Raw genomic sequence first — 12,248 nt, 5'->3', positions numbered from 1 at the left:
AACTCAAATGCCCTTGGAAACTGGAGATGCCTTTGCCTTTCCAGAGCTCTCTGCACTTGAAGGGAGACACAGGAACTAGAATGGAGAGACCGGGACTGGCAGGTGGCCCAGAAGCTGGCAAGGCTGACCACCAGGGCTCAGGCAGCAGCTTCTCGGGGATGCTGGCCCTCCCACAGGCGACAGAGCGCCACAGGTGCAAAGGCTTTCAATCTCAGAGAGTCATCCCTGGCTGACGGCTCATAGCAGATTAAAACATTCTCTCCAAATCAGCGATATTAAATGGTCAGAAGACCGATCTTTACGTAAATCCACTACGGCCTCCTGACGACCAAAAAAGAGCTCCGTGCCCCACAGCCTTTGCAGATGCCGGCAAATCACACTGCCTTTGGAAACTCACAGACCGTTTTGCCGACAGGACACTAACACTCACTCTTGTTACACTTGGTGTTTAATAAGCAAGTCTCCCTGTGTCTCCTGCAGCAGCTCAAGGTTCCCCGCAGGGCAGTTTATTAGGACGAAGTTGAACTGCTACTTTGATCAAATTCTCTCTCAGTGTTTCTTCCAGACCCACATGTGAACAAGTATACAGAAGCAGGCCTTGACCTGGCTGAAAAAAATCCAGCCATAACCTAAAGGAAAAAATGACTGTAATGTCATTTTCCTTCCCGCTAAGATTCGATATTGTAGCATGTGTGACAGGCAATGGTTGGCCAGAAGGAGGAAAATCTGTTTCTGTATCTCACTAATTAATCCTATTAATCTTTGCCTTAAATTTGTCCTGGGCTGAATGTGAGTCAATAGCGGGAAATTGCTAATTTATTCCAATGGCAAATACTGTCTTTCCAGAAATGCTTTAATTTACATTGATTTTAGCTCCTTAGTCATTGTGACCGTTCTAAGCATGTCCCTAACAAAGTGAAGGACGGTAGGAAGCAATTACCCCCAAACCGCCGGGCGCTGGAGCACAGCCTCCAGTTACCTGTCTGCAGGTATAGGTCTCCGTTCGTCCTGATGATCCAGGCCGTGTCATCGCTCAGGGCCACAAAAACCGCCTGGGGCAGCGCTTCGTACCAGTGCCGCTTTCCCTTGATGGTCACTTTTCCACAAGCAAAAGCTCGGTTAGATTTCTGTTCAATCTTCCAGAGGAGGGCGCCTGCGGAAATACAAATGCTATTCACTATCCAGTAAATGTTGTGATTCACACAAAAAACTTCACTCTGGTTGTGTCGGGGAGAGAGATTTCTAAAACCGTTCTCTCCCTTCTGCTTCTACCCCAACTGGGGAAAGGGCCCGCAGCGCCAAGGATGAGCCTTTGGCCACCACCCACCAGCCATGTGGCTTCGGGCATCGAGTCGCCTGGCGTCCCCGTGCCTCATTTTCTCATCCATTCCTTACGGGGCTGCTAGGGAGACTGGAGGTGAGAACATATCGACGACACGGCAGAGCTGGGCAGTGGTAGCGCTGACGCGGTTACCTTAGGAGGCACAACTGGTGCCCCACCAGAGGTTGAAAAGTCCCACAGGGACACAAAGGAGGCATTTCTGGATCAGCTAAGGGGATAAGATGCATGGAAAAGAAGCATTTGAGCTGGGCTATCCTTTTTCACTCAGAAAGGGATTCTGAGACACAGAGGTGAAGAAGGCCCTTGGGTGGCTTAGTTGGTTCAACGTCCAACTTTGGCTCAGGTCATGATCTTGTGGTTCATGGGCTGGAGTCCTGCATCGGGATCTCTGCTGTCAGTGCAGAGCCTGCTTGAGATCCTCTGTCCCTCTCTCTCTCTCTCTCTCTCTCTTTCACACACACACACACACACACACACACACACACACACACACACACTGGAATATTACTTGCCAATCAAAAAGAAAGAAATCTTGCCATTTGTGACATTGCCATTTGTGACAATGTGGATGGAGCTAGAATGTATTTGCTAAGCAAAATCAGTCAGAGAAAGACAAATGTATATGATTTCACGCATATATGAAACTCAAGAAACAAAACAGATGGACATAGGGGAAGGGAAGGAAAAATAAGATAAAAACAGAGAGGGAGACAGACAGTAAGAGACTCAACTACAGAGAACAAACTGAGGGTGGGGGATGGGCATTAAGGAGGACACTTGTGGGGATGAGCACTGGGTGTTACATGTAAGTGACGAATCATTCAAGTTTATTCCTGAAATACAATTGAAAGAAAAGAAAGCGAAAAGAAAAGACATGAAGAAGGGGAGGGAAGGAGGAAGGTGTTCTATGTGGACGGAGGGTGTAGCACAGGCCAGGCAGCCACGTGTAAGAAACCACGTGAATCAGCAGAGCACAGCCAGGCCAGACCAGAGGGTCTGACAGTAGGAGTTGAGGTAAGAGCAGAAAAGCAGGACAGACGGCCGAGCCCGGAGCACACCCTGGACGCCACGGGGCTCGGTGCCCCCTGAAGACTGCAGGGCCCCTCAGCTCAGACACTGAGCTGGTGGAGACAGAACTCTCCCTAGGTCAACGAGGGCCTGAACGTTTTGGAGACACAAAGTAGTCAACCGAATCAGGACAGGACCAAAGCTTTTAGATGGCTGGGGAGATGAACCCAGAAGTGAATGACAGAGAAAGAATGAAAACGCACAGTTATATAAGGCCCGCTAACAAAATACGCTATGTCTCAGCCACTAAGGAAAAATAATTTTCAAATAAGCAAAGAGCTAAAACAAAGCAACCTTGAACAAACTAGTATTTTAAACAGTGACCTGGAAAGGGTCAAAGGAAATCCAGCTGAAAGCACACTGAAGTTACAGAGGAGGAGTCAAAGGCCACAGAGTACGTTTGGTCTGATTTCTATTCTACTGTCTGACTTTTCCTTCTCCTCCTCCTTCTTCTTTTTTTTTTTTTAAATAGGCTTCATGCCCAGTGCAGCGCTCAATGTGGGGCTCCAACTCACAACCCTGAGATCAAGACCTGAGCTGACAGGTCATTATCTCACGGTTCGTGGGTTCAGGCCCTGCTTCGGGCTCTGTGCTGACAATGCAGAGCCTGCTTGGGATTCTCCCTCTCTCTGCCTCTCCCCCGCTCAGGAAGACTCTCTCTCAAAATAAACAAACATAAAAAAAAAAAAAAAAAAAAAAAGACCTGAACTGAAATCAAGGGTCAGACACTTAACAGACTGAGCCACCCAGGCGTCCCTCCAATGTCTGACTTCTATTCCAATGTCCCAACAATAAGTTCGTTACTATGAGGCAAATGCGTAGAAATACTTCTATTCTACCTACCTACCCCCTGATAGGTGAAGTGGCCAACATTATGACGAAACAGATGAGCAAATGATTCTAGACAGGTAGGGGAAGTACAGGCTGAAAGTCTGGTCGAACCTCATTCAGGAAACGTCTGCTACGGTTCACTAAAAATGGTTAGCCTAAGTACGGCTTGTGAGAATGAACACATTTTTCTTCTACGCTCAGGGAGTAGATTATTTGGCTAAAGCATACACATCGCTCATTAAAAAATAATTTCTAGGAAGGAAACCAAATGATCTGAACATATCCAACACATCCACAGGCCCCCCTTCATTAGTTCAGTTGCGTTAAAGCAACAATAGGAAACAAACACATTTTGTTTTTCAATCAGCCCAAAGGCCTTCATTTTTGAAACAGATTTTCTTTTTATAAGAGGTATGTTAATCTCTCAAAAATACCCCCCAAATTCAAGCTATTTGTATAGCTTATAAAAACAATTTCATGTGTCACCATTGCAATTAATAAACAAAACAAAAATTCAAACTAGACATCCATTTACTCTATTCGTTAACTGATGTCAAATGGAGTGACCCCTGTTCTGTGGGAGAAAACCCCCCAAACCTGCAGGAATGGGAGGAACGGGAGGAACGGGACGGTCTGCCGAAGGGATGGGGCCACTGCAGGGCCCACTGTGTGTGAGGCGGGCTGCAGGGGTGCCAGCAGGGAGCCGGGGAGGCCGACCTGAGGGTGAGACTGCCACCTGCTGGACGGCGTCTTCGAACTTCTGCCAGCGTAGCCCGGCGCCCGGCAGCGCGCTGCAGAACAGGCCGCCTTTGTAGTCCAGGCACCAGATGTACTTCTCGGAGACCGCCAGGCTGAGTATGCCGTAGCCGGGGCCAGAGTACCCCATCCAGCTCTCTGCAAACTGACAAGGACAGAGCCTGGTGAGTTCTGTGGCAGAGGACAGAGCTGCGCTGTCGTGCTCTCATCAGCAGGCCAAGCATTCAGGGCGTCCTTCAGCTCGCAGACCCGAGGATCTCTGAGAAGACAGGCGGGGACCTGCTGTCTCTGGGCCGTGCTCGAAGAGAAGCAAGCACTCTGAAATGGGAGTTGCCGTCCCCTACTGGGACCCCACAGCATCCCCGGCTAACACCGTGTCATCCGAGAACACCTTCCTAATGCGGTGCTTTGTGCACAGGCGTACCGCGCTTTATACAACGTGCGTGCAAATTGCTATTTCGTGCCTCCGATCCTTGCAGATACGCTACCTAGTGTTTTAAATACGGTCCCCATCACTGGACATGGGGCACACCGTGTGGCTGATGGAAATCTGGCCAAGATGCTCAGCCTGGCAGAATTTTGTAGACCAATAGTTTGGCTGCTTGGATTCTTTTTAAAAATCAAAGCTAAATGAAGTCGTTGTAGTTTGACAGTTTTCTGAAGCTGCAGAAGAAATCGATGTACCTGCACAATCACTTGAATATGCAAGTCAACTGCTTCACAGAGAATGGCGCCCGACCCTTGCCAATCCGGCCCTGCGCCCCGTGACAAGTCTTTCTCAACCTCCTCCCCAACGTGCCGCAAAATTTCTGGGCTTTTCCAGCTACTGGGATGGGGGGGAAGACTGTCAGCAGGTGGGGGAGAAGTCCTCCGAGTGCCAGGTTCCCGATCACCCAGGGGAGGGCTTTTCTAGAGTTCTGGCCTAGAATCCCAACAGCCTGCCCTCCCAGGACGTCGTCTGCCTGGCTGGCGCCTCGCAGCTTCCCAGAGCCCTGCCCTGTGCTCTCCTCCATCGGCCCAGAGTCTCGCTCAGCTGAGACGATCGGCACGTGTGTCTGCCTCCTCAAGACTCTGAGATCCCACCTGGCCGTCCACGTGCCGCGGGGCCTGCAACCGAGGGCTCTCAAGAGGGGGTGGGTGCAGGCGGGACCGAGGGGAAGGTCTAAGCTTTCGGCATTGGTCTCAAAGCAAGTAAGCGGGACATTTCATTCTGAAGGTGGGACGGCACAGAGGCTGGGAGACGGTCCCGGGGCCAGCCCTGCGCTCCACTTGCTATGGGACCTGTGCAAGCCGTTTAACCGAGTTGCGGTTCCCTCCGCTGTAAAACAGGGACCACGGCAGTGCCAACTTCACAGCTTGTTTTGTTTTTAGAGTAAATGAGGTGGACTCATAAAGTGCTTAACGGTGTCCAGCAGGCGGTGAGAGCTGCCCAAACGATACACATATCGGCATCGAGGGAATCCAGTGGTACATCTGGGGAAAGCACACCTAAGTTCACACTCATAATCTGGGCCTCACAACTACTCAGCAGGAAAAGTCACAATACGTGGTTAGTTTTGAAACCAAATACACTGAATAAGAATCATCTGCTAAGAAAAGCAAGCACTTTAAAGAAATCTCCTTATGCAGGATGACTGAGAGTCCCCCTCCTTAACCGCGTGCATCGTCGGGTGGACCCACAGGAAACTGGCCACCACAAACCCACATACCTGATCCGACTTTAGCAGCCCGGTGTCTTCTGTGCCGGGCTGGCTCAGGTCCTGCAGGGAGCGACTACCCCCGAGCTCAGTCACGCTCGTCTCCGAAGAAGATGAAGGCAACCCTTGGGCATAGATGTCCTCCTCGTCGCTGGACGTTAACACCTGGTCCCGGGAAGGCTGCTCCAGCCGCGGCTCACGGGTGCGAGTCGCCAAGGCAGAGACCGGGGGAGTCCGCCGTCCTCCCGCACTCCCCAGGTCACGTTCCGAGGTCGCCATTTCCTTTAGGCCTGTGTCACTGTCAGTGACAGCGTGCCAGGGAGATGAGCCGAGGTGGCCGGGGGCCTCCACGTGCGTTAGGAAGCCCTGCCCCTTGCCGGGCCCCTCGGCACCGCCTTCGCCAGCTCTGGTCCCCGGCAGCCGCTGCTCCGCGTGGGGGGCCCAGCTGAGGCTTGAAGGCACCGGGGGTGAGTCTAGGAAGGGGGCTTCAGAAAAAGTGCTTTGGGGGTCATCGGGCTCCATGTCCCCTGCTTCCCGGGCCTGTTCTCGCCAGGGTGACTGTCTGCTATTCAGTCCCTCGTCTGCGGGGCAAGGCTCCTCTCTGAGGTCGGTAACATCACTGCCTTCCACAGCCTCTCTCAGCTCCAAGAGTGAAGTCCACACTCCCCTGTGTGGCTCCGTCTCGCCTGGGTGGTTCCATCGTGGACTTTCAGGTCTACTGTCACGCCCTTCATTCAGTACGTCAGGGGCAGGCTCAGGCACCTCCAGGACACTGAACGCTTCGGGGTCATTATTCTCCTGCAGGACACCATTCACCTCTCCACTGAGGTTACTCTCCCGGTCAGGAGACTCTGTGCTCGAGCGATCCACAATGCTGCCCAAACTTGAGGTCATGGACAGCAGGTCTGTGCTCAAGGACTGGGGACTGTCACCCGGAAACTCACAGCAGGGAGTTGACTCAAGGGAACTGTGGCAGGCACTCCGGCTTCCACCTTCTAATTTAAAATAAGAACGTTTAAGATGACGGATGACTCTGCATAAACGGTAAGAGACTAAAAAACAAAATTTTGGCTCAAGAAAAAATGCATCTTAAACGACGGAAACCTAAGTGAAGTATGAATTATCCTAACGCAGAGGTGTTTTAAATGGACGCAACCGTCAGACCGGCTGATGGGCTCTGAGGCCTCGCTCAAGAAATGTTAAGGGGAAAAAACAAAGGAACAGATGGACTACAGATCAACTGTTTAAAATGATTAAAACGCTCAGCAGTCCGATACCTGTCCTTCGATACTGCGGTATCTGTAGCTAGGGAGGCCTAACAGGAACCAAGGAGCAGAGTTAAACGAGTTCTCTGTTAGATCGCACGTCTGTAACACAGCCAACCCCAAACGTAGTGATCCCTCTGCCTCCATGACTTTCCTTCCACCCGGGTTCACAGACTCTGGTCTAACACATGGTATATGTAGATAGATCCAAATTTTTACCTGAATATTGAGAAGTGGAACCCCAGGGCCAGCAAGCAGGGCGGTTAAGTACGCAGGTGCGCACGTTACAGGATTTAAACCTCGCGGAAGCGCTTTACGTGTGCGTGGCGCTCTTTTGCAACTTACGAAATACTTCACGGCAAAGCCCCTCCACAGAGGGGGACACGTGATGGCCGCAGACCCTCCCTGCCTCCCCTCACCCGAGTGGGCAGGCGCTCGCTCCGTGAGGGCAGCACCCCCTACGTGAGGAGTCAGCGCGTGCGGTGCCACAGGCCATACCTGACTTCTTCTTCCTCTTCTTTCTCACTTTCAGCGGCTTCACCACGAGCTCCTGCTCAAACTCTTCTGAGCTGATCACGCTGAATCTCTGTGAGGCGGGCTGGCCACCCCTCCCCGGCTCTGGCGCCGCCTGGAGCCCGGAGCCACTGTCGGTGGAGTTGAGAGAACTGCTCCTGCTCCGTGGCTCGCTGGCCACGGAGCTGGCCACGGAAGAGCCCCTGAGCCTCGTCTCAGAAACTGTGGCCCCCGACGGCTTCTCCGCGCGCTGCCCGGACACCTGCTCTGTGCACCCGGACGTCTCCAGGCTGTCTCGCGCTGGGAAAGGAGGGATGGGTTTTACTACTGGTTACAAGATAGTCGACGTGCTCTCATTCAGGTCTGCTAACCCTGCTGAACACCAGCCTGCCGGAGTCAGAGAAACTAACGAAACTAAAAGAATCGCACAGAAGATTCCAACAAACGGTTCTGGGCTGCAGGAAGCGCACGTACCCAAATCAGGAAAAGGATTCCCCACAGCTGCCTTTTGCAAATAACTCAAGAGTCCGGGAACGCCACTAAGGATACAGCATTTCTCACATCAATTCACAAAGAATTTATAAAGAAGAGAAATGGGCTTAGTGACATCCCATACTTAGACCACGCCCTAATATACTACTACTCGAGAGGCACTTGAAAAACACACGTGTACCTCTAATCCTATTTCTTAACCAACTGAGCCACCCAGGTGCCCTCCTCTAATCCTATTTCTTGAAATTCAAGGAGTGAAGGTGATTTCCTGCTAGCACCAAGTCAGGATGGAGAAGTATGTTAACAAGGCAGCGTCCAGAGCAAGCAGAGAGCAGCATCCTTCTCAACACGACACCAGAGTCACTGTGGCCAGAAGGGTTCCAGCCACAGGACTAGGGACCACTTTACCCGTTCAGCCACCTGTTTGTGACCGAGTACCCACGATGTGCCCCACACCGTTCTGGGGCCATCAACCAGACAGACGGGAATCCCCGTCCTCTTGTGAGGGTCGTCGGGGGCAGACTGTCGGCCGTGGCGTGCACACTGGGGGCTGACAGGGAGGGTTCTGCTCTGCGTGAAGCCCGGGCAGGGAAGCGACTTGTCAAAGAGCACGCAGGTTGGTGGCAGGTCTGGGTCCAGAGCTCCCCTGTCAATACAGTGGCCGCCGCCACATGCAGCTATTTCCCGTCAAAGCCAAATGAAATTTAAAATTCTGTGGCACTCACGTGTGGGCAGCGGCCACCTACCGGTCAGAGCAGATACAGACCATGTTCATCGCTGTGAGAGAGTCCTGCCGGAAGGCAGTGGTGTAGAGCTTACTTGTCCCCAGGGGCCACGCTGCCCCTGACGACACTGACAACGCCAGCTCAGAAACTCACGTCAGGACTTACGCACTTTCCACGACTAGAATTTGGAGTATTTATCCCGACTCACCCTCTGACTTAAGAGGTAATTCACTTGCCGCCCCAGCCCCACCTGGCCATCTCTTAAGAGATGGTTAATTCGGGGCCAAGACAGCCCTTATGACACTCATCTTTCCGAGAGGTAAATATGTGGCTAATGAGACACTGTTCGGTGCAATTTCCTACTCGCTGCGGTTTGTACTCTAAACATTACGAAAAGAGATGAGGCTGGAGTAAGGCTTCAGGCAGGCCTGTCGCATGGAGCCCAGCGGCCTGCCCCCCGGGGCTCCTATTCCCCGCCTTGCTCCGCTCCGGAAGGCCCGGGGTTTGCGACCCGCCCACCCTTCGGTCCAGGACCTCCGCTCCCTCGCTTGCAGGGACTCAGATGCGAGCTCATGCTGGCGAGAGGAGTAACAGCAAAGATGCCCCTGAGGCCAGGACCCCGCAAGGCCGTGGCTACAGCAAAGGGGCCCCATTTCTGACCAGCGCGGCAAGGCAGGAGGAAGAGGAGAAATGCTGGCAGAAGCAGAAATCAGAAGACGTGCTGACTGGCTTGGGGCTTGTCACTTACCCCCCTAGTCCTTGGTTTTCTAATCTGTGAAATGGGGACACCACGAATTAACAGATACTCAGGGTCTTCTTTCTACGTGCCATGTGCTGCGTAGGCCCACGAAGCGGAGTCACAAGATCCTTGCAACCAAAAAGTTTACTATTTTGTGGGGTAAGGTACACAGTAAGTGAATGGCTCCATGGTCAGAAGGGCGGGAGGGAGCTCCCTGGGCACTCAAGTGAAGAGAGGGCTGACTTAACTGAAGCACTCGGGGAAAGTTTCAAAAATGCAGGAATCCCTGACCTGGGTCTTCAATAAGGAGTGGGGAGGGTGCAGGGAGCACCATCCTGCCAGAAGCGGGCCACGTCCTAGAGCACCACACACCTAGCGTTCGGGCCTGCTAAGTGCCCGGGTGAGTGGGAGAGGGCAAGGGCTCGGAGAGGGCTGGCAGCTGGAGGACGGGGTGCCCTGCAGGCCACCTCATCAACGGTGGCCACAGGAGTGCGGCGAGCAAGGAGGGGATGAGGCCGCTCCAACCCCGGGGAGGAAGGGGGCCTGGCTGGGGAGGGGGAGCTGCATCTTCCTAAGTCCCAGTCTCCTCGTCTATGAAACCAGTACCTTCCATTTAAGGTTGTTCTCAGGACCTTACAAGGCCAGGAATGCCGTGTGCTTAGTGGTCTCTGGAACACAGGGAGAACAAGGCAAGTGACAGAGACAGGACAAGGACAGAGAGGAGAGCGGAGTGGAGGGAGGGGGGGTGGGGCCCACACCACTGTCGTCACCGTCAGGAACAAGCTTGCCGATGAGCCCCAGACCACCGAAGTGTGCGTGAGAACGTGTGTGACCATTCACTCGTTAGAACCTGGGCTTGTATGAATTACAGAAAAAGGTCAAAAGCAGAGAGAATAATCAATGCAATAAGAAGAACTGTGTTAAGGGCAAAGGATATGTCCCAGATAACAGATTTAAATGTTCTAAAATCTTGGCAAATCTCTATCTTCTGAAGTACTAATCCCACACGCCGTCCGAACACCAGAGAGCAGTCATGTGGGTGCTGTGCTCTCCCTCCTCGCCCAGCCTCCCACCCTCCAGACCCACGGAGCCACTCTACCAAACGGGAGGCTGTGAAATAGGTAAGCTTCAAGAAAAGTCTCGTAAACCGTATTTTAAGAAGCACAGGAAACCCTCCAAATACCTGTTTAGAAAAAGCGAAGCGATGGGAGGGTTTGTAAATGGTAAACTACAATTACGTACACACAGTACATTTTATGACAAATACAAACCTATTGATGCCAGTCCTTCAGGTCTGCTTGAAATTCTTATAATGTTCCTATCTCCCTTTAAGAAAAATATTTCATTTTCTGTGCAGGAAACAGACACAATATCACCAGATCCTTCCAAACCAGCAATTGTAGCCTGTCCAAAAAAGGAAAGAAAAGAAAAGAAAAGAAAATCACACAACCAGGCAACAGTAATAGCTGAAAACACACAAACATGTGCAGGGGTCCTACGAAGTCAAATGACAACTGTGCTTTGTTATGGCCACTTTCTGAAACTTCTGAAGAGTAATTCGAAGCAGGGCCCCTGGCTGGCTCTGTCAGGGGAGCTCAGGACTCTGGGTCTCAGGGTGGTAAGTTCAAACCCCACATTGGGTGTAGAGATTAAATTTAAAAAGAGTAATTCAGAGCCAAAGCAGGTAATATCTGACAGGCACGTGACCTGGAGTCAGTCACCTTGCCGGTAAACTCACGAGACCGAGCGGGTTGTCTGCCCCACCTCTCAGCCACTCGGAACCGCGTCCCACCTGCGCCCGACCCCCTTGGACGTGGAGCTCAGCCTCCTCGGCTGGACCTGCCCGTCATCCTCCCACAACTGCCCTGGGCTGTGGTACAGGTGCCCCGAGTGGAACGGGCCAGTCCAAACCCCAGCCTTGTTCCTCCATGACGCCATGGCCTCTGCTCAGACTCCTTTCCTGACTCTTGTTCCCTGGGAGAGTTCCAACTCGATTCAGACACCACCTCCTTGGGTAACGGACCCCGGCGAGCTCAGCCTCAGTGGCCCTGCCCTGCCCAGGACTCATCACAGCTCACAGCACTCTGGACAAACGTCCACGGGCACGTCGCTCCTGGGCTGCAGTGATGAGCCGCCTGGGCTAGGCCCCTACTGTGTGTGCTCCTGTGGGAGAGACTCATGTGCACTGCACTTCACAGCTCTGGACGAACGGGGGGCGGGGAGAGGCCCCGATGCCACCTGGGATGTCCAGAGCATGCAACAAGTTTTAAAAATTCTCTTTTCGGCCAACAATACAAACAAGAGGCCATTCAGTGTAGAGAGAAAAGCGTCTAAATTCTTTGTCAATTTTTAATAACCGTGAGGAATAGCTAAAAACGTGCCCTTAGTTTGAAAGACTCTGACGGCAGCCATAACGCGCACACGGACAGACCCTTTGTCTCCGTTTCTCTACGTCTAAAATGAAGTTAATTGCACCTGTTGGAAAAAGCACTGGGGGTGAGGGCTCAGAAGAAAGGAACTGATGTGTAATCACCAAACGTTTCGACCCCACTAACTACCAAGTGTGTATCAAGTTCCTGGAGTACCCAGAGAAAGAAGACTGAAGTTGTCTGTACGTGAAGAATACAAAAATGCCTTTCAAAGTGCTCCTTAGGAAGAGAAACCAACTCGGGGCAAAAAGGCAGCTTGGTGGCCCCAACCCAACTAACTCTGCCCTCAAGTTCCAGGTAGGGCAGACAAGACTCCTGCTTAGAGGCAGAACAGCTAGAAGGTTCTACCAAAACCAAACATTTCTTCAAATCTACAAAATAATCAGACCAT

General features: G+C 52.2%; 1 protein-coding gene across 6 annotated transcripts in view; it reads right to left on the bottom strand.

Annotated features, from left to right (window-relative positions):
• The window catches only part of TECPR2 (tectonin beta-propeller repeat containing 2), a 106,414-nt gene that overhangs the window by 51,415 nt on the left and 42,751 nt on the right, over nucleotides 1-12,248 (bottom strand). For all 6 annotated transcript variants that reach the window (XR_006219112.1, XR_006219114.1, XR_006219113.1 and 3 more), the window contains exons 7-11: nucleotides 10,700-10,832; nucleotides 7,458-7,772; nucleotides 5,707-6,689; nucleotides 3,959-4,142; nucleotides 980-1,153 (exon numbers count right to left, since the gene is read on the bottom strand). Coding sequence is in view for 3 of the 6 variants with exons in the window: in XM_042990605.1 (XP_042846539.1) it covers nucleotides 980-1,153; nucleotides 3,959-4,142; nucleotides 5,707-6,689; nucleotides 7,458-7,772; nucleotides 10,700-10,832 (1,789 nt within the window). In the remaining 3 variants the exon portion in view is untranslated. The remainder of the gene's footprint in view (nucleotides 1-979; nucleotides 1,154-3,958; nucleotides 4,143-5,706; nucleotides 6,690-7,457; nucleotides 7,773-10,699; nucleotides 10,833-12,248) is intronic.

The sequence above is a fragment of the Panthera tigris genome, chromosome B3 (assembly GCF_018350195.1).
Source record: "Panthera tigris isolate Pti1 chromosome B3, P.tigris_Pti1_mat1.1, whole genome shotgun sequence".
NCBI classification, from domain to species: domain Eukaryota; kingdom Metazoa; phylum Chordata; class Mammalia; order Carnivora; family Felidae; genus Panthera; species Panthera tigris.
Note: the sequence above shows the minus strand (reverse complement) of the source record. Positions and strands in the feature narration are given on the sequence as shown.